Here is a 22740-nt window from a genome sequence, read left to right on the forward strand (position 1 = left end):
ACTTAAATCACATTGCATTAAATGAGGACCCAGAAAATGATGATTTTGGTCATAAATCTCTAGAGATATATACTAGGCTTTTTCTCTTTTTTAAGCATACACACACACACACACAAATTGCTGAAAACTTGAAATTCTGTATCAAGTTAATTATTTGCCAAATCATATCTTAATGAGTAGATGGTATAATTACAAGAGTTTGAAAGTCACAGAGAGAAATCTGTAAAGTAGACTAATCACATTCATCTGACAAATGATTCAGGATGGGGGAATATTTGACTCTAAATGTAGAATTTAATGATCTGCAAGGCCTTCAAGTCCAAAGAAACTAATGAACTAGCTTGGCTATTATTAGTCTTCATATGCCATGGTTTTGTCCTATTATGTAGGTTGTTTTGAGCAATTGTTAGTTAACTCACTACTTTCTGAGATTAAAGTTAGAAAAACTGCAGCTAACTAGTACCCTAAAGTCCTACAATTGAATTTGAAAGGGCAGTGAAACTATGTCAAACAAATAAACCGGCCTCCTGAATTAAAGGAACAGATCAAAACCTCAGCTGCTTATAGAACGTGCATGCCCTCAAGATGCTCCCAGCTCAGTCTCTACATGGACATCTCCGTACACTGAGAACCAGATCTTCATGCTGGAAGATCAGCCATTAAGGAAAATAACTTTTCTACACACTCTACTTTGAAAGGAGCACGGACCTAACAATAGAAAGACAAGACAGAATTTATGGTGAAACTGAAGTATAATTAGACAATTGGATTAACCATCTCTTTCCTTTCTCTCTCTCCTTCTCTTCCAACACTCGATTACTTTTTATGTATCCCAGACATTTTTATCATTGGAGAATGGGGGGTGGGGGTAGACCCAGTACTTTAACTGGCATCAGCCCTCAAATTTGGCCTGAATGTGTTCCTCATTAGATATCATCAGAGTCTCCTCCTCACCATATGCCAATGTTTTTGTTTTCTAGATTATTCAGGACAGAATATTCAAGCACATATCACGCAACAGTTTAATATGGAACAAACATCCTGGGGGATTGTTCGTCCTACCACAGTATTCATCTTATCTGGGAGATTTCCCTTACTACTATGCTAATTTAGGTAAGTGAATGCCTTCCCCGGAGCTATTCTGGTTTACCCTCCAAATGTTGTCCGGAACTGAAGTCCCTCAATTTTTTTATTCCATTGCAGTGTCTTTGTAACACCCTGTGTTGGAGTCTGCCTTCTAGAGCCCTATCCTAAATGGTTTATCAAGGCCATGAATTATAAATCCAGCAGAGCCTTGCAAAGTGAAAAAATCATTCCTGATCTGAGTCACTGTTCTTTATGATTAGTAGAGAAGAAGGCTTTTTAAGAAGGCTCCCCAAATTACAGATCATTCTGAACACGACAATTTAAATAATCTAAGTGAAAGTTGCCCAGTCATGTCCTACTCTTTTGCGACCGCATGGACTGTAGCCTGCCAGGCTCCTCTGTCCGTGGAATTCTCCAGACCAGAATACTGGAGTGTTTTGCCATTCCTTTCTGCAAGGGAATCTTCCCAACCCAAGGATCAAACCCGGGTCTCCTGCATTGCAGGTGGATTTTTTACTGTCTGAGCCACCAGGGAAGCCCCAACATGACAATAAGTTTGCTATAATTTTGAGTCTTATCATGTATAAAATGAATGTAAGAGAGCTCTTCCTACATTTTTTTTTTCTCCATGATCCTAACTTCTCTGTCTCAGATGAAAGAAAAACCAAACTAATAAAGGGAGAAGGAAAAGATTTAAGAATATAGGACAGAGGAGAAACTTATGCTCTTCATTCCGCATTTATGATGCTCCTCTTCTGTGCGTGTTAATGCAGTGCTAGGTGGTGGGAATAAAAAGTCAAAGGAGATATAAGCTCTGCTCTCAAGCAGCTTTTGCGCTCATTCGCTGAGTCGTGTCCTGCTCTTTGCGAACTCACGGACTGTAGCCCACCAAGGTCATCTGTCTATGGAATTTTTCAGTCAAGAATGTTGGAGTGGCTTGCCATTTCCTTCTCCAGGCAACTTAGAGGCTGGTCATAATGAGGAAAAGGAAACAGGCAGAGAGATGAAGCTTTACAAAAGGCTACCGTTATCGCCATAGACATTTATGCATTGGGCTGGCCAAAAAGTTCATTTGGGTTTTTCTGCACCATCTTATGGAAAAAACCTGAACAAACTTTTTGGCTGCCCCAGTATTTGGAGCCCCATTTGCTCTAATATTGGTAACATCTTGGACATTTCTCCTCAGTCACAGTTCCAAATTTGAGAAACCTTGGGATAATAAAGCATCCTTCAAGTTGATGTGGCAAGAAGACTCCAGATTTTGTGTGGAGTTGGCTGAGTTAGCACATTAGAAGTGTGTAAATGTTGCTTCTTAAACCATTACAGGAAAGTCTAAAAGCAGTGACTTGTCCTTACTGTTAAGGGAACCCCCTACATCATATTTATTCTTCTTACTTGGCAAAGCCTTAAATGTGTATTTCACTAGTGGGAAAGCTAGTTTCTTTCCAACGTGAAACTGAAATACTAGTCAAATGTAATTTTCTCTGCAAAAGATCCATATAATTCTTTGAGGTATACATTGTAATTCTTACCTTTATCAGTCACTCTCAAAGCTCAACTTCAGTGTCCTTTCACTGTCTTGTTCATATTTAGACTGCTAAAATGTGAAATTGTGTTGTCTATACTAATGAAGTTTTTTAAAATTTAATTTGTTTTTTTTAATTATAATTCATGATGTATTTTGGATTTCACATTTATTCCTTTTGTTTTAAATGTTAAACAAGTTTATTGGCAGTACAACCCCTCCCCTCCAAGAAAAAGGCTGTTCTATCATCAATAAATACTGCTTATTCTAATAGTCTAATAAGAGCTCTACCATAGTATTAATGTTTTTTAGACTGCTTTTCTTTTTTTTATTCTTTTTTTAAAATTGAATGATGATTGCATTATAATATTGCTTTGATTTCTGCCATACATCAACTTTAATTAGCTATAGTTGTACATGTGTCCCCACTAATAAAGTTTTAAGAGGCTTTTAACCTGGCTCCTGTTTCTCAGTGAGTTCTCATGAAAAGACTCATTTGGAGAAGAAGCCATCTCACTGCTTTCTCTTTGGTGGCAGTTGTTATTTTGCACGTGTATGATACCTTTCCACCTTGGGCTTCAGAGCACACAGTTGGCAGAGGTCTGAACCACATGCTTTTTCTCTCAGCTGTGTTTCCCTGCTACTTAAAGAAGAGATTTCTTGGGAGTAGAGCAGCTTCCACCCCAAAATAATGATGATGGTGACAATGATGGTGATGATGGTGGTGAGCTCATGCTGAGCACTTGGTATTTGCAGGTCCTGTTTTAAAGGCTCTGTATGCATTAACTCATTTAAATTCGTTCTCATAACAACCCTGTAACTTTGTTGCTATTGCCATCAGTCCCATTTCATTGCTGTGGAAATGCAGAGGGTTAAGTCATGATCCTACCACCACTCAGTGATGGAACTGGGCTTCAGAACTAGACACTTAGGCTCTGGATGTTGGCCTTTTAACCTTGACCACTTGCTGGTTATTATCTGAAATAGTAGCAATCAGGCAAAAACCCTTCAAAATGGCAGCATAGGATAAAATATTTGCATAGCCAGCAACCAACAAGAGATTAATCTCCAAAATACAAACAGCTCATGCAGCTCAATATCAAAGAAACAAACAATCCAATCAAAAAGTGGGCAGGAAATCTAAATAATCATTTCTCCAAAGAAGACATACAGATGGCTGTAAAACACATGAAAAGATGCTCAACACCACCAGTTATTAGAGAAATGCAGATCAAAACTACAATGAGGTATCGCCTCATACCAGTCAGAATGGACATCATCTAAAAAACCTGCAAACAGTTAAATGCTGGAGAGGGTATGGAGAAAAGGGAATCCTCTTACCCTGTTGGTGGGAATGTAAACTGGTGCAGCCACTATGGAGAACAGTATGCAGGTCCCTTAAAAAATAAAAAATAGAGCTACCATTGTGACCCAGCAATCTTACTCCTGGGCATATATCTGGAGAAAACCATAATTCAAAAAGATACATGCACCCCATTCAAGGCAGCGCTATTTACAAGAGCCAAGACATGGAAGCAACCTAAATGCCCTTTAACTACATCACTAAGAATAAGATACATGCAAATACCCTGGAAGAGAGAGCACATTTACTAAAATCCAGCCTAGGATGTAAGTAACTAGAGTTATACCCTTTCTTGAGTAAAGAGTAGTGAGTACTGTTATGTGTGTGTGTATAATTAGACTCTGGGTGCCTAAAAAGCAGAAGGGAGATCAAAGATGTATCCCCGAGGGAGGAAGGAAAAGGCCATCAAAGGAAAAATCTGGAAATGAGCCTTGAACTGTAAATTATCCAGGTCTCTAAACTCAGGCAGCAGTTCACTAGCAGCTTTTCACCTTGTTTTTGTTCTGTCAAGACATAAGAGGCAGAGGAAAAATACACTAGAAGGGAACATTAGCTCTGGGGTGAGGCGATGGAGCAGAGAGGAATAATTTTCGAAGTCTTGTTTCTCAGTGCTTCATTAGGTCGCTCTGCCCTTGCTCTTTCAGGTTTAAAGCCCCCCTCCAAATTCACTGCAGTCATCCACGCGGTGACCCCCCTGGTCTCTCAGTCCCAGCCAGTGTTGAAACTCCTCGTGGCTGCAGCCAAGTCCCAGTACTGTGCCCAGGTGAGTGGGGAGGTAGGGAGGGTTGACCGAGTGCCTGCGGACCGGAGACCCCCCCACTCCTTTCCTGCTTCACACTGGCTCCCGGGGCCTCATCTCACGTCCTGCCCTGTTACTCCCCTTGCATTTGTCATGCCTTGTTACTCCCTTTTCATCAGCTTAGAGGTTCTTGGAAGTGAAATCTGGCACAGGTAATGGGTAGGTTACAAAGAGATCTTTGCTCTGGGGTAAAGTGAAATATATACCAACACTTTTTTGTTGTTGTTAAGATTCCACGTATAAGTAGTACTGTATGGTATTTGTCTTTCTGTTTCTGACTTTCTTCGCTTAGTGTGATAATCTCTAGGTCCATTCATGTTGCTGCAAGTGGCATTATTTCTTTTTTTTGAATTTCCTGGCCATACTCCAAGGCATGTGGGATCTTAGTTCCCTGACCAGGGATCAAACCCACGTCCCTGCAGTGGAAGTGAGGAGTCTTAACCACTGGACCACCAGGGAAGTCCCCCAACACACTCTTTAAAGAATATATACACGCATTATCTCATCTTAAAGTGTCAAAGTGAAAAATGAACTTCAGAAAGGCCCCTGAAAGGACCCAGAAAACTAAGCTTCAACAGCAGAAACTGACTCGTTGGCGTCAGGAGGCGTCAACTTTTCTTTCACAGCCGCCGTGACTAATTATAAAATTGGGAGCAAAAGATGATATCTATGGTAACAGTGTTTTCCAAATTAGCATTGCTCTCCTACTCTTAACAGTGGTTTTTCTGAATTGTAAATTACACAAGAAGGTTTACATATGAGAAGAGAATGGAGTCACATTGAAGTCTGCATTTGGGGGCTAAACGCATTTATTGGCAATAATAAGGTCACAGGAAATAAGCTGCCATCCTGGAGAATCCAAAACATGAGCTCACGCCAGTCGGATCTTGAATTCTCTTCCTTTTCCCACATTGCCTGCTGTAGTACAAGTTCATAGCAGATGTTCAATGTGCATTTTTCTTTAGTTTGATCAAGGCTGTTATCTTCCTCATCATCATAAGACACCAGAATTTAGAAAACCACTTTTTTAAGAGCCAACAACCCTGGCATGCCTTCTTTCCTCCTCAGCCTTCTCCTACCCACTTGACGTAGGTTTTATTAGGTTACCCTTCTTGTCCCCTCTCTCTGGTTGTTAGAGTAATGGGGTTCTGGGGGTTGTGTGGAGACTCACTTAAAAAAAATTTTTTTTGGAGTATAGTTGTTTTACAGTGTTATGTTAGTTTCAGGTGTACAGAGTGGAGTGGACTCACTTTAAATACAGTTTGAGGTCTGCCTCTCTGCCTTGCTTAGAACACCATCTTCTCTCTTTCTCTCTCTCTGTGTCTTAAAGAAGAAATGTTGGGTTGGAAGCCTATGTAAATCCAGCCTTACCAAGCCATCTGATGACCCCTTATCCCTTTCAGATCATAGTTCTATGGAATTGTGACAAGCCCCTTCCAGCCAAACACCGCTGGCCTGCCACTTCCGTGCCTGTCATTGTCATTGAAGGAGAAAGCAAGGTAGGACCCTAGGGGACTTCACTGTGGAATCAGCATGGACTCTTCATTTCTGCAATGGGGCACCTGGGTGTTGGCCTTTGCCATCTTCCTCCTGCCCCTGGGAGGTGCTGGCCCTGGACTACTTTTCTAAAACTATACCTGTCTCTAACTGTCCTCCACTTTGACAGCCATGGGCTTTTTTTTTTAAGTTTTTTTGTTGAAGTATAGGTGATTTACAATTGCGTTACTTTCTGCTGTATGGCAAAGTGAGCCAGTCATACATATAGGCACTCTTTCTTAGATTCTTTTCCCATGAAGGTCATTATAGAGTGTTGAATAGTATTCCCTGTGTTATGCATAGGTCCTTATTAGTTAGCTGTTTTTTAAATTTATTTTTAATTGGAGGATAATTGCTTTACAATGTTGTATTGGTTTCTGCCGTACAACATGAATCAGCTGTAAGTATACATATATCCCCTCCCTCTGGAGCCTCCTTCCCGTCCCTCTAGGTCATCACAGAGCACCAAGTTTATTAAAGTATAGTTGATTTGGGCTTCCCTGGTGGCTCAGTTGGTAAAGAATTTGCCTGCAATGCAGGAGACCTCAGTTTGATCACTGAGTTGGGAAGATCCCCTGGAGGAGGACATGGCAACCCACTCCAGTATTCTTGCCTGGGGAATCCCATGGACAGAGGAGCCTGGCGGGCTGCAGTCCATGGGGTCACAGAGAGTTAGACACAACTGAGTGGCTAAGCACAGCACACATAGTTGATTTACACTGTTGTGTAATTTCTCTTGTACAGCAAGATGACTCAGTTACACACACACACAACGCACACACACACATTCTTTTTCATATTCTTTTCCATTATGGTTTATCACAGGATATTGAGTATAGTTTCCAGTGCTATGCAGTAGGACCTTGTTGCTTATCCACCCTATTTATCCTGTTTATAATAGCTTACATCTGCTCATCCCAAAGCCTTCCACCTTTCCTCCCCTACTGCCGCCTGATCTCTGGGCATCTACAAGTCGGTTCTCTATATCTTTGTCTGTTTCTGTTTGGTAGATAAGTTCATTTGCATTGTATTTTAGATTCCACAAATAAGTGATGTCGTATGCTATTTATCTTCTCTTTCTGACTTACTTTGCTTAGTATGATATTCTCTAGGTCCATCAGTGTTGCTGCAAATAGCATTCTTTCATTCATTTTAGTGGCTGAGTAATAGGCCATTGTGTATCTGTGCCCTATCTTCTTTATCTACTCATCTGTTGATAGACATTTAGGTTGCGTCCATGTCTTGGCTGTTCTGAGTAGTGCTACTATGAACATAGGTGTGCATATATCTTTTGAATTATAGTTTTGCCTGGGTATATGCCTAGAAGTGGGATTGCTGAACCATATGGCAACCCCCTTTTTAGTTTTTTGAGGAACCACCATACTGTTTTCCATTGTGACAGCCATAGGCTTTTGAGTCAGGGGATTCTGGGCCTTAATACTAACTCTTTAGGAGATATGGGACCCTGTCTGTACTTTCCTTCTTTGAGTCTCAGTTTCCTCATCCCCAAAATGGAAATAATAATACATACCACATGGATAGCTATTAGGAGTAAATGAATTTAGGACCTGGCAAAAATAATCTTTCTAGAAATGATGAGGATGAAGAAGAGTTGGTGGTGGTGTTGCATGAGCTGATTAATGCATTGCTTAGCTGATTAATCTGAATTAGTTGTATCAATGAAAGTAGTGGTTCTTCCTCACATAGATCTTGAAAAAGACATTTCCACCTTATGTTTGCTTTGAGGTCTCCACCAGAGACTCTCAGGAGGGCCGGCTGCCTGGCTGGCCCCCTGCTTCCATTTTCCAGCTCATTTTGCCTAGAACAGAATGATCTTCGTAATCATCTCATAGCCCTTAAGGGACTCCTTTTGCTAATGTTTTCAATTAACATCAGAAACTGTACAATCTGGCCTTTGCTGGCCCTCCCAGTCCCCTCTCTCATTGCTTTTCCTTTACAGACTTGATCACTCACAGTTTACTGCACTGTGTCCCTTCCCACCTCTAGCGGTGGTCTTTCCCATTTGCTGTAGGTCTTGACCATCCCTCTCTCAACTCTTCATCTGTGTTATTGAAATTTCCATATATTCTTTAAGCCCACACTGCCTCCTCTTTGAAATGTCTTCTGTTTGTGGCAGCCAGGGATGAGCTCTCTTTTCTCAAGCTCTGCTTTCCTGTAGCTCTTATCCACTGTGAAGAAATTTGTTGTTGCTGTTGTTCAGTCACCAAGTCATGTCCAACTCTTTGCTACCCCATGGACTGCAGCGCACCAGACTTCACTATCCTTCACCATCTCCCAGAGTTTGCCCAAGTTCACGTCCATTGAATCAGTGCTGCCATCCTACCGTCTCATCCTCTATCTCCCACTTCTCCTTCTGAAGAGATTAAATTCAGTTCAGTTCAGTTCAATCACTCAATTGTGTCTGACTCTTTGCGACCCCATGAACTGCAGCACACCAGGCCTCCCTGTCCATCACCAACTGCTGGAGTCTACCCAAACCCATGTGCATTGAGTCAGTGATGCCATCCAACCATCTCATCCTGTTGTCCCCTTCTCCTCCTTCCCTCAATCTTTCCCAGCATCAGGGTCTTTTCAAATGAGTCACCTCTTTGCATCAGGTGGCGATTGCCTCTATTCAATGAAATTTAATAGAAGTTAGTCTCTATTAAATGACACTAACGTTGCCATCTAAGAGATTTTCCCTGTTGGTTCCCAAAGACTTAGGTTGTGAGAGATTGTCTCATGCTAAGTAAACTATCCTTGAGCCATAATAAGAATTGTCAGTGTATTAAGTTGCACCATTTGAAATCATCTTTTGAGCTGCCACAGTGACCATTTCATGTAGTTCAGCAGGATGCAGGGAGAACTGTAATGGTCATGTGGACAAGATGGTCCATGCATTGTCTATTCTGTCCCCGTGTAGGCTGCCTACTGTATGCTGGACACTGTGCAACAGGTGGGAACACAGTGAGAAAGGTGAGAGACAGTCACACCCTTCCAAGGGCTGGGGTCAAGCAATGTGGTTATCAGAGAGCTGCTTGATAAGCATTAAATGAGGAAGTGAAAGTGAGTGAAGTCACTCTTGCGACCCCATGGACTGTAGCCTACCAGGCTCCTCTGTCCATGGGATTTTCCAGGCAATAGTACTGGAGTGGATTGCCATTTCCTTCTCCAGGGGATCTTCTCCACCCAGGAATCAAACCTGGGTCTCCCACATTGTAGACAGTCGCTTTACCGTCTGAGCCACCAGAGAAGTCCTAGATGAGGAAAGGGAGGGATTAATCACATGCCTCTTGGCATCAGTTTTACTTACCCTTCTGAATCCATCTCACCCATAAGTGTGGTTTCACAAAGGCTCTGGCACACAAAAGTTTCCTGCCTGCAACCCCAGTTCCAATGCCTGAGCCCCTGCACAGTGCTCACATGGATGCTTTTCACTTTGAACTTGGGAATTTTTTATGGTTTGTTTTTACGTTTCCGTAGGTAACTAGAACTCCTTCTGGTAGATAGGTCTTTCTTCGACTATGTCAGGATATTCAAACAAGATCCATTCTGTGTGACAGACTGTGAGCCATTCTGACTCCTATGGTTAATTAGTATGCATTTTTATGCTCAGACTCATTGATTAATTTTATATTTTCACTCCCAGCTAGTAGCCCCAGTTTCTTTTTTCTAGTTCAGTTCAGTTCATTTCAGTTGCTCAGTCGTGTCCGACTCTTTGCTACCCAAAGAACTGCAGCACACCAGGCCTCCCTGTCCATCACCAACTCCCAGAGTTTGCCCAAACTCATGTTCATTGAGTTGGTAATGCCATCCAACCATCTGATCCTCTGTTGTCCCCTTCTCCTCCTGCCCTCAATCTTTCTCAGCATCAGGGTCTTTTCAAATGAGTCAGCTCTTCTCATCAGGTGGCCAAAGTATTGGAGTTTCAGCTTCAACATCAGTCCTACCAATGAACACCCAAGACTGATCCACTTTAGGATGGACTGGTTGGATCTCCTTGCAGTCCAAGGGACTCTCAAGAGTCTTCTCCAACACCACACTTCAAAAGCATCAATTCTTCAGCACTCAGCTTTCTTCATAGTCCAACTCTCACATCCATACATGACTACTGGAAAAACCATAGCCTTGACTAGATGGACCTTTGTTAACAAAGTAATGTCTCTGCTTTTTAATATGTTGTCTAGGTTGGTCATAACTTTCCTTCCAAGGAGTAAGCATCTTTTAATTTCATGGCTGCAATCACCATCTGCAGTGATTTTGGAGCCCCCCAAAATAAAGTCTGACACTGTTTCCACTGTTTCCCCATCTATTTCCCATGAAGTGATGGGACCAGATGCCATGGCCTTCGTTTTCTGAATGTTGAGCTTTTAGCCAACTTTTTCACTCTCCTCTTTCACTTTCATCAAGAGGCTTCTTAGTTCCTCTTCACTTTCTGCCATAAGGGTGGTGTCATCTGCATATCTGAGGTTATTGATATTTCTCCCGGCAATCTTGATTCCAGCTTGTGCTTCTTCCAGCCCAGCATTTCTCATGATGTGCTCTGCATATAAGTGAAATAAGCAGGGTGACAAAATACAGCCCTTGACATACTCCTTTTCCTATTTGGAACCAGTCTGTTGTTCCATGTCCAGTTCTAACTGTTGCTTCCTGACCTGCATATAGGTTTCTCAAGAGGCAGGTCAGGTGGTCTGGTATTCCCATCTCTTGAAGAATTTTCCACAGTTTCTTGTGATCCACACAGTCAAAGGCTTTGGCATAGTCAAGAAAGCAGAAATAGATGTTTTTTTGGAACTCTCTTGCTTTTTCGGTGAGCCAGCGGATGTTGGCAATTTGATATCTGATTCCTCTGCCTCTTTTAAAACCAACTTGAGCATCTGGAAGTTCACAGTTCACGTATTGGTGAAGCCTGGCTTGGAGAATTTTGAGGATTACTTTACTAGCATGTGAGATGAGTGCAATTGTGCGGTAGTTTTAGCATTCTTTGGCATTGCCTTTCTTTGGAACTGGAATGAAAACTGACCTTTTCCAGTCCTGTGGCCACTGCTGAATTTTCCAAATTTGCTGGCATATTGAGTGCAGCACTTTCACAGCATCATCTTTCAGGATTTGAAACAGCTCAACGAATTCCATCACCTCCACTAGCTTTGTTCATAGTGATGCTTCCTAAGGCTCACTTGACTTCACACTCCAGGATATCTGGCTCTAGGTAAGTGATCACACCTTCGTGATTACCTGTTTTCACGTGAAAACATCGTGAAGATGTTTTTTGCACAGTTCTTCTGTGTATTCTTGCCATCTCTTCTTAATATCTTCTGCTTCTGTTAGGTCCATACCATTTCTGTCCTTTATTGAGCCCATCTTTGCATGAAATGTTCCCTTGGTATCTCTCATTTTCTTGAAGAGATCTCTAGTCTTTCCCATTCCATTGTTTTCCTCTATTTGATGATGATAATAACAGTACCGTTCCTGTAAGTTTTATCAAATGTGTCTTATAAAATACCTCCCATTCTCCCAGCCATATTTCTGTCTGGACTGCTGGCCATTTGTTGAGTCCTAGTCTTGACAGAGGAGGCTGATGGGCTACAGTCCAGAGGGTTGTAAAGAGTCAGACACGACTGAGCAACTAACATTTCATTTGGCAGCCTTGATTTTGGCCAGTGACTCCAGTAGGTCATGTGGTTCCTTTCCCGTCACTGTCACTGCCCTGGGACCGTGCATGCATGTGTGTGTGTGTGCATGCTAAGTCCCTTCAGTCATGTCCAACTCTGTGCGACCCTATAGACTGTAGGGTGCCAGGCTTCTCTGTTCATGGGATTCTCCAGGTGAGAATACTGGAGGGGGTAGCCATGCCCTTCTGCAGGGGATCTTCTACTGGAGTGGGTAGCCATGCCCTTCACCCAGGGATTGAACCTGTGTCTCCTGCACATCCTACATTGCAGGTGGATTCTTTACCACTGAGCTACTGGGAAGCCCCGCCCTGGGACTGTACCACCTAATAAAGCATTTGCCCTCAAGCCTTCCTTTAGATTCTGTATTCTAGGGCACCTGGGCTAAGACTTGGGCTCATTTTGAAGGAGAAATATGTATTACAGGTGCTCAGCCCTGTAATACACTCGGCATTCGATACATGTCAGCTCCTTTTCTAAGGGGATGTTGTAAATTGATGGTTTGCTTTATGGGCTCTGGGGTCAGACTTCCTTTTTTGTGACCTCAGGCACATTATTTAACTCTTTGTGCCTCAACCTTCCCCTTCAGTAAATAGAAGAAATCCTAACATCTAACTGGTTTGGTAGATAGTATTAATCACATCGTTTGATACTATACATATGAATTTACTTACAAAGTGGGTATATGTGGTAGGTGCTTGATAAATGTCAATAATTCTTGTGTTTTGTATAATTACTTACATTTCTTAGCTTCCCCACTGGACAGGGAACTTTTAAAAAAATATATTTATTTATTTGTTTAGCTGCATCAGGTCTTAGTTGGGGCATGTGGGATCTTTCGCTGCAGTGTACAGGCTTCTCTCTAATTGTGGCATGTGGGTTAGGTAGTTGGGGCACACAGGCTTAGTTGCCCCACGGCATGTGGGATCTTGGTTTCCCAACCAGGGATCCAACCTGCGTCCGCTGCATTGGCAGGCAAGTTGTTAACCAGTGAACCACCTGGGAAGTCCTGACAGGGAACTTCTTGAGCCTTTGTCATTTCCTAGTCATGTAGGTTCATTTAGAAGGGCTTGGGCTTTTATGGAAGCTAAATATTTCTTAAGCAAGTTAACAAGGGAAACCCAGCTTACTCTGGATTGACTTTGTAAGTACACGCGCCTTTCATGCGTGGAGCTTTTGGAACTCCAGGTATTTGAGAAAGAGCCTCTAGTTTCTACACTAGAATTTGGAAGTGGCTGGCTTATGGGCGCTTAAGCTTAGTTAATGAGGCAGGTTCAAAAAAAAGAAATGGATTCTTTGAAACCCAGTGGCTGGGCCCATAACAGGGGAAGGAAGTCATACGTCCTCCTCATTCCCCATTTTAAATTTCCACATCTAGGCTTGAATTTGAAATTGATGTGTTGGCTGCTTTGGCTGGGAAATTCTGTTTTGAATTTATAGGCCTTGTCTTTGCAGCTCTTCCCCTGTAGGCTTAACAAGGGAAAGGTCAGGGCATCGCTGAGCTGGCAACTAATGGCTTCTGAGTTAGTCAATGGACAAGGAAACAGTGTCAGGAGAATTGCTTCAGGCTGAGATTTCTGAGCCCTGTGCATAGGGGGTTGCTGATTGCTTTCGTATTTTATTTTATTTTGAAAGCCTGAGGGGAGGGGAGAAACAAACACTTGACCCAGTTGACAGATGTGTGGGAGCAGAGCCTGGAGCCATTTATGCTGTAGATATGTCCCTTGAGCTCCTAGAGGTGGGTTCTGGTGGACATTTTCCATCCTTTAATGTCCTAAGCCCGCCAGTAGCTTCACAGACGTATAAACGGACTCTGAGATGAGGCTTGTGGATGAGCTGGCTTCTGGATGTAAATATAGCTTGGGCTTCTTTGGGAGGGGCGGGTGGGTGAAGGCATTCTCAGATTTGTGGAGAACTCACCCTTGGCAGCCAGACTAAGTGCCCCCTTTTCCCTTTGCCTCCAGCACCTAACTGCTTCCTTCCCTGGCCTTCATGCCTTGAAAGTTGATGGCAAGTGTCTTCTTTCTCTGTCTCCAAATATGAACCGGGAGAGGATGACATAACAGTTAATAAGCCTTTCAGAGGAGTGGTGAATGTGAGATCACCATGTGTGGTCCGTGTTCACTGCTGAGGTCCTTTCAACTCCAAGACAGGTAGAGTGTAGCAACTGAAGTGTGCTGCAGGAGGTCCCCAACCCTCAGGATCTAATGCCAGATGATCTGAGGTGGAGCTGATGTAATCATAGCAGTAAATGGAATTGTGCTTGAATCATCCCCACTACGACCACCACCAACCACCCACTGGCTTGTGGAAAAGCTATCTTCCATGAAAATGTCCTGGGTGCCAGAAATGTTGGGGACCGCTACCTAAGATTGCGATGGCTCCATAGAATGTTGTGAGCAAGACTCACCTTTCTGTACCTTAGTTTTCTTATGTATACAATGGGGTTGTTACAAAGATGAAATAAGAAGAACTTGGAACATTCCTCGGCACATAGTAAATGTTTAAAAAATGTTGGTTTTTCTTATATCATCATGCCCATTAGTTATTCAGTGGAAACCTTAGCACAGAGGCATGAGCTGTAATTGTCGTAGGGTAGTCTCTTTGGTCTCAGTCTTCCAACTGATTCCCCAGATCCTCACCACACACACAGGTACACACATATGCATGTAGAAACACACATATACTCAGCTCGCCATGCCTTATCCTGGAGCTCCCCCAAATCTTATTCATATGCTAGCTTTACAGTTTTCCTTAATACATAGACCACATGTTCTATTGTTTATTTAACATTTTTCTTTAAATCAGCTTACTTTTCAATTTAATGAAATTATCTTTAAGTAACTCTACTACTACTCCTTATTGCTGTAGCTATTAATGTATATGTGTACATATTTTTGCTTTTCTGAGCTAAAACAAAGACCAGAAAATTTTTTAAATTTGTCTCTGCACCTCCTAAAATGACCTGGCAGCCATCAAGTGGTGGGTGTCCCATGCTTGAAATCACTGCTCCCCCCATCCGCTCATTCCTGGCCTCAGAGTGCCGGTTCTCCACTCTCTGCCTTTGCCTCTACTGAGCCCTCATTTCTGTTTACACGCAGTGGATTCCTGGCTATCAGGGTCACTTCTCCAAGGTCTTCGTTGCTTTTCCAAGCAGCTGGTTACTGCATCTTCTGATTTCCTGGGATTTCTCATAGCAGGCCAAGACTGATGATCCACATCTTGGTCTCCCTGCAGACTGTGAACTCCTCCAAGACAGAGGGTGTATCTTACTTACCTCTGGCCTCCCTTTGACTGACAAGGTGTCTGTACACAGTAGGTGCCCAGTAATGGTGGAACCAGTGAATCTGCACTGATGGGAAATGGAAGGCTTTTATGTTGAGGGGTGACATGGTGGTTGAGCATCCTTTCTGAAGGTGAGGATGCGGGGGGAAATTCTCCCCAGAACAAGACTCTCCATTTATATCTCTTTTCCTGATTCCTTCCCTCCTGCCTGGCCCCCTCCCCTACCTCCACCTCCCAGGTGATGAGCAGCCGTTTCCTGCCCTATGACAATATCATCACAGACGCTGTGCTCAGCCTTGACGAGGACACCGTGCTTTCAACCACGGAGGTAAGCAGCCTCTCAGGAGGTGTGGCGGGCCCTACAGGCAGTCACCTCAAACCCCAGGGTGCCAGCACCTCCTCTGCCCTTGCCTTGGCCAAGCCCAGAACATTTTTCAGAACTTCCTGCAGAGTGGGTTTGAATCAACCCCCATGACGGCCTTTTCTCCTTGTTTCCTCTGCTAACTGGCTCCTCACTTGCCAGGCTGTGCCTCACCTCACCCTCCTGTCTGCCCTCCTGTTTTTGGATTTGTTTTTAAACGGCGCAGGTGTGGGCAGGTGTGCAGCAGGACCCAGAGGAGGTGGGCGGGGGCACCTGTTTGGTATTTTCTTGAAACCACACGATCCAGAGCCTCCATCTTTCGCAATCCTCCTACTGCCATGCGGGCGTGTGTGGCCTCTGTTGGAGAACACTATTTCTGGGTTCTAAAGGCAGCTTTTCTGGCTTGGTTGGAAATGCGCGTTTTCTTTTACCCACACAAGAGCAAACAGTTTCACTTGAAGGCTGAGATGGAGATCCCTGCCTTTTCAGATGTTCACGTATTTGTGCCAAAAATAAGATTGCACAGAGCCACGTGTGAGGGGGAGAGAGAGAAGGTGAAAGATAGATATGATAGAAAACCAATTTTTACAACTCGAATGAGTATTGATCTCTGAAACCTCACTTAAAACTGAAGAGAGACCAAAGACATTTACACAAAAGTGTAGCAGGTCAGAAATACATCATTCAGGGTAGGTAGCTGCTAAAAAGCATGGAGACTTAGCTACTCACCCCCTTCCCCTTCTTTTATTCCTTTTTATTCATAGGAATAATTTTGTTCATATATTATCTTGTTAATGTAAACTTCAACAGTTAGCAGCAGACATTTTCCTGGGCGCCAGTCTGATTCTAACGGCCTGCTGCCCCCATACCCAAGACTCATGTTCACCTGGGCTGTTAGTTTCTGCTGCTCTTCAAATTCCATGGATGTTTCCCAGTTTCCATCCAATGGAGTCGAGCAGATGTTCTGTGGAAGGGCAACCAAAATCACCCCCCTGGGACTCATGCCCTGGGTCAGATCCTTTCTATGCAGCGCAAGCCCTGTAAATACTTGGTGAATGAGTTGGGGAGATGCGTGCTTCAAGGATTAAAGTGTGAACACACAGCCAACTGTGTCATGTGTGAGGCTGCAGGAGAAAGATGGGGCGGAGTGGGCCGGGGGGAGAGCAGGGGGAAAAGATGCTTCATGTTCAAAGGGAATGACAGCGATGGAATGCAGGGAACGGGATACTCCAGCTTGCATTTTTCTGCTGCTTCCTGCAAAGGAAGCTGGCACCCCCAGTGCACATTCATTCAACAAGTATTTATGGAGGGCTGGCTTTGTTCTGGTCCCTGTGCCAGGTACTTTGATTACACAGATCCTGCCTAGAGCCGGCAGAGTCCTGGCAGCAAACAGAATTCAAATCAAGTGATTCAAACAAAGGGACAAAGGATGACTATGGTATGGAGTTAAAGGAACCCATAGGAGCTGATGGAGAGGCAGCTGGGGAGTGGTGAGGGCAGGAAATAGCTCCCACTTCTATGCCTGAAGGAGAGAAGGAAGGGAATAGTGTTTCCAGAGTCCCTGAGAACTACTTCCTTGGTGGCACAGTGGTAAAGAATCCACCTGCCAACGCAGGAGACGTGGGTTCAATCCCTGGGTCAGGAAGGTCTCCTGGAGTAAGAAGTGGCTACCCACTCCAGTATTCTCGCCTGGAAGATCCCATGGACAGGGGAGCCTGGAGGACTAGAGTTCACAGGATTGCAAAAGAGTTGAACATGACTTAGCAACTAAACAAAAACAACAGCAGTCCCTGAAAGGAGGAATGGAGAACAGGCTGTCGTCCTGTAAGAACTATGATCGTGGAGGGATGTGGCACCTACCAGGAGTCTGGTGCCAAAGCCAGGGCTTGCAGGGAGAGCAGGGGAGAAATACTGCCTAATTTTCCTGCCAACGACTACCATTGACCTAACCCAAGCAGCCAGCAAGGAAGCCCATGCTGTGCAGTCCATAGAGTCCCATTGTCTCAGGCATAGGGCGTGGCAAGAAGGATGGAGAGTGGATCTTGGCGAGTGGTCAGAGAAAAGGCGGCACACTGTCATGGCGGAACGGATAGTCAAGACCACAGCACACACGTAAATCGTTACCCCAGGACCAGAAGTATCAATTTGCCTCATGTCCTCCCCTGGGCACGAGGCCATAGATCTCACACTAGGATTTGTTTCCCCCTGTCCCATGGTGAAATAACTTCCAGCTGCTGTGATGGATCCACGTGCTGGTTGATATCTTTTCAAAGAACAGCAGTTCCAGCCTCTCAGCGCACGCCAGGAAGAACATGTGTTGTAAGTGGAGCAATGAGAAGTCAGCTTGGCTTGAATACGAGATGTAAATTTAAGAGGCTGGCCCTCTAGTTTACTTTGTGACGGATCAGTAGCACAGTTGTATTGCCCAGCATGGTGGAGGACAAAGATTTCTGTTTTCTCTTTTAGGTGAATAGATGTTGGTTCGTTTTATTTCCTCTCTAAGGATCCTTAGCTTGTTTAAATGCCTCTTTGTGGTATTAAGGATAGATTTTTAAATAGCGTCCTATAAAGGGTATTAGACAGAGTTGGTTTTCTAGTTATTTACATTTATCTGGATTGCTGCACCCTCTCAAAAGAAAACAGATGTTGGTTTTTAAGAGAAGAGGCCATAAGCTGACCTTTGTCTCCTTTGATGTGCTAATGAGCAGCCTGAAAAGAGAACTATCACAAGCATCATAGTTTTATCGGAATTTACTTTTGAGTTGCTTTGAAATGACTTGAAACGGCTTTGAGACAGGAAGGAATTCATGTGATGAAAACACCCCATCGGGTTCTATAGTAGTTGCCAGTGTCTGCGTCTCCCTTTCAAAGGATAATGGAAAACCCCAAAGAGTGCTGACAGTCGGGCTGTTTCTTTGCCAATGGACCGCATAATGCGCTGTCCCACCAGTTGGCACCATTAGTCGTGAATGCCAGGGACAATGCTCAGGTTTTCACGACCTGCTTCCTATTTTCTGACAAATACTGTCCACTCACCTGCTGTATTTTAACTTTGAGGTGCCCCTCACCCCACCATACTTTCTTAATGTATATCCCAACCCCTTGCTGAACCTCCGTGGCTTCCCCGGTGATTCAGTGGTAAAAAGCTGCCTGCAGTGCAGAAGACGCAGAGACACAGGTTCAGTCTCTGGGTCGGGAAGATTCCCTGGAGGAGGGCATGGCAACCCACTCCAGTGTTCTTGCCTGGAGAACCCACGGACAGAGGAGCCTGGTAGGCTACCAAACATAGATAGGGTTGCAGAGAGTCAGACATGACAAGCTACTGAGCATGCACGCACAAGCTGTGTTGTTAAGGTGCTCGTATCTTGAGTTAGGGCACCAGACTAAATTCTTCATAAAGTTTTAAATTCATGGCTGTTTACAAAAATTGTGTCTTCTAACTAAGTCCCAAGAATTCCAAGAAAAAAGGACCCTTGCAGATCACTCAGACCGGTGTTTCCTAAACCTAGGATTTCACTGACCTGTTTACCTAGAATGGTGCTTAAAAACAAAGAAGCAAAAAAGAAATATAGGCAGTTTAAAGAAAAATATTAGCTAAGTCATTAAATGTATATTATGATGGGAATGTGGCAAAAGAAGTGACAATGGTAATGAATATGATGAAAGCTTGGGATATACTCATCTTTAGGCATATTCACTTTGTCTTGTAATTGGGCTAAAATTCACAAAGCATAAAATCAACCATCTTCAAGTGGTATTTAGTACCTTCCCAGTGTTATACACTTATTACCTCCACCTCATCCTGAAACATTTTCATTATAAAAGGGACACCCTGTGGCCATTAATCCGTCACTCCCTCTCCGCTGGCGCCACCAATCTGTTTTCTGTCTCTGGGGATTTGCTTTCCCTGGACCCTTGATGTAAATGGAACCACACAATATGGTGCCTTTATATGTGGCTTCTCGCACTCAGCATAATGTTTGCAAGGTCCATCCATGTGGCACGCATCAGCATTGCATTCCTCTTTAGCACTGAGTAATATTCCACCAAGTGGATATACCATATTTGGCATATTTATCCATGAGTTGATGGCATTTGGGTTGTTTCCACTTTAGGGCTGTTGTGAACAATTATTTGCTCTGCCTTCTTTTTTTTTTCTTTTGGCTGCACTATGTAGCTTGTGGTATATTAGTTCCCTGACCAGAGATTGAACCCTCACCCTCAGCAATGAAAGCACAAGAACCTTAACCACTGGACTGCCAGGGAATTCCCATCTTCTCTGCTTTTAAACCCCTGGGAGGTCAGGAATTGGACTTGCCAGCATCACTCAGCCACCATCACAATGCCAAGGCTTGAAATATATTTGGAATATATGAAATTTCCATTTGCTTTACTTATAGGGAAAAGGTTGTTGATGGACGTGTAACCTGTATAAGATAAATTGTTTCCCATACTGTAGCAACAGAGCTAAAAGTGAGGCTATGATAACAGTGTACACTGAATCTGAAGCCAGATGGCTTGAGTTCACATCTTGACTCTGCCACTTACTAACTCAGAAAACTACTTGAACTTCCATATCCTTAGCTTCCCCCGCTCTGTAAACTGGAAACTATAAAATTACCTACTTCTCAGGGTTATCGTGAGGATTAAATGAGTTAAAATATCTAAGTACCTGTTGTATTATAAGCATTACACAATTATGAGCATTTCTGTTACTTTTTTTTTTTTTAACTTTCTCTGTGTTGTTTTATTATTCACCAAATAATCATGGAAAGTCAGAAAGAGCGGACACATTTGAAAACCAACTGTTCATTTGCTAACTACAAATATTTGTAGCAGGTTCAGAAGTACCTGCTTTGGGTAATTTTGAACACTAGGAACTCATTTCACGCATTTCCTTTAAAATTATCCCATGGCTTTATTTGGCCTTGTCCCCACTTACTGCTTTTTCACTGTGGGTACGTTTCTAAATTTCCCTTGCATTGACCGTCTTCACACCTGAGAGGCCTGAATTTCTGCTCTTGATGATACCTGCTCTAATTCCTGTTAGAACTTGTGTGCTTTTTAAACATCTTTTCTCTGGCTTTCAAGTGGATGCCTTGATTTCAGTCACTATGGCTTTGGTGCGTGCTGGTAATGTGACATGCTATATATTCATATGCTAGATGTATATAGAAAATCCGCTCCTGTTTATAAAACAGATGCGTTTGTTCCTCCCACCCATGAATGGTCACATGTCCTTTGTGGGGCAGTGGGTGTGGGAGAAGCAACTGATTTTTTTTTTTTTTTTTTAAGCTTGAACAGACTGGATTTCTATAGGACATATCGCCAGTGTTTTGTTTTGGTTTTCTCCTTCTTTCATTTCCACACTAATCTGAAGTTTCTTTAACAGAAAACATTAAAAATGTGCATAATTATGGGGCAAAATGTCAAGCAGTCAGTTTAATTTGCTGATGAATACATGGAATTAATGTTTCCCAACAGTCCCAGGATTTTGCATTACGAATTAGCAGGGGGAAGGTAATGTTTTGTTGACATTTGTTAACACTGTTGATTGCTTGTTTGGCTTGTGTTCTGCCTGCAGGTGGATTTTGCCTTCACCGTGTGGCAGAGCTTCCCCGAGAGGATTGTGGGGTACCCCGCACGCAGCCATTTCTGGGACAACTCTAAGGAGCGGTGGGGCTACACGTCCAAGTGGACGAACGACTACTCCATGGTGTTGACGGGAGCTGCTCTTTACCACAAGTGAGGAGCCTGGACATCATTTTACACTGTTCCTTATATGACTTTCTGGCTGCGGCAAAAGTTGGACCCAGTCTTGTTAACAACCTTAGTGAAAATTAGACTGCATCCCTGTTTGAGTTTTGTTGATGTGGTTAACATGTGTCTTTGAAACCAGTAAAAGCTCTTGGCTTACTGCATCGTTAGAAGTGATGGTAGGTTTGCATCTTCAGTAAGCCTGAGATGTGGAGACATCCTCAGGATGTGTTGAGGGACTGAATGTATGAAAGAACCAACAAAGTAAATGCTTCCTGGAGTACCACCCAGCATTGTTCTTGGGCTTCCCTGATGGCTCAGACTGTAAAGAATCCACCTGCAATGTAGGAGATCCCAGGTTTGATCCCTGGGTCAGGAAGATCCCCTGGAAAAGGGCATGGCAACCCACTCCAGTATTCTTGCCTAGAGAATCCCCTGGACCGTGGAGCCTGGCCGGCTATAGTCCATAGAGTTGCAAAGAGTCGGACATGACTGAGCAACTAGTCGGACATGACTTATAGGTGCTTGGGATTTACTACTGAATAAAATAGAAAAAATACACAGGTCTTGAATCTAGCAAGGGGAAACACAGTATACCCAATAATTCTAGAATATGTTAGGACATAAGTTATATAGCAAAAAGTCAACCAGAGCAGCATAAAGGATGCTGCTGCTGCTGCTAAGTCGCTTCAGTCGTGTGTGACTCTGTGCGACCCCATAGACAGGAGCCCACAGGCTCCCCCGTCCTTGGGATTCTCCAGGCAAGAACACTGGAGTGGGTTGCCATTTCCTTCTCCAATGCATGAAAGTGAAAAGTAAAAGTGAAGTTGTCTGACTCTTAGCGACCCCATGGACTGCAGCCTACCAGGTTCCTCTGTCCACGGGATTTTCTAGGCAAGAGTACTGGAGTGAGTTGCCATTGCCTTCTCTGGCATAAAGGATGAGGAGTACCAAAGGTGGAAAAGGGGCTGGTTGGAGGCTGTAGGGTGATCCTCCTTAAGCGGGTTAGATTTGAGAGGAGACTTGAGAGGAGGAAAGGAAGTTAGGCAGGAGAATACCTGTTGGAAGGGTGCTCTGGTGTAGGGAGCAGCTGGAATAGATGCCCTGAGGCAGGATGCTGGAGGAATGTCCAGAAGATCCGTGTGACCCGAGTAGAGTGAGGGGCAAGCGAGTGAGAGAGATCATGGGAGGCCAGATGCCAGACCCTACTGTCCATTATGAGAACTTGACTCTCTTCTAGGTAACATGGGAGCCAGTGGAGGGGTGTGAGGAGAGCAGTCTGTCTTATGCTTTAGGCATCCACTGTGAAGGCTGTGATGAGGACAGAGTACAAGGGGACCAGGGGAAGTGCAGGGAAGC

General features: G+C 43.7%; 1 protein-coding gene across 1 annotated transcript in view; it reads left to right on the forward strand.

The window, feature by feature from the left end:
• The window catches only part of EXT1 (exostosin glycosyltransferase 1), a 316694-nt gene that overhangs the window by 289429 nt on the left and 4525 nt on the right, over positions 1-22740 (forward strand). Inside the window, exons 5-9 of the mRNA XM_068983451.1 lie at positions 981-1113; positions 4619-4737; positions 6177-6272; positions 15502-15591; positions 21209-21369. Coding sequence (XP_068839552.1) covers positions 981-1113; positions 4619-4737; positions 6177-6272; positions 15502-15591; positions 21209-21369 — 599 coding nt within the window. The remainder of the gene's footprint in view (positions 1-980; positions 1114-4618; positions 4738-6176; positions 6273-15501; positions 15592-21208; positions 21370-22740) is intronic.

Source organism: Capricornis sumatraensis, chromosome 11, assembly GCF_032405125.1.
Source record: "Capricornis sumatraensis isolate serow.1 chromosome 11, serow.2, whole genome shotgun sequence".
In the NCBI taxonomy this organism is placed as follows: Eukaryota; Metazoa; Chordata; class Mammalia; order Artiodactyla; family Bovidae; genus Capricornis; species Capricornis sumatraensis.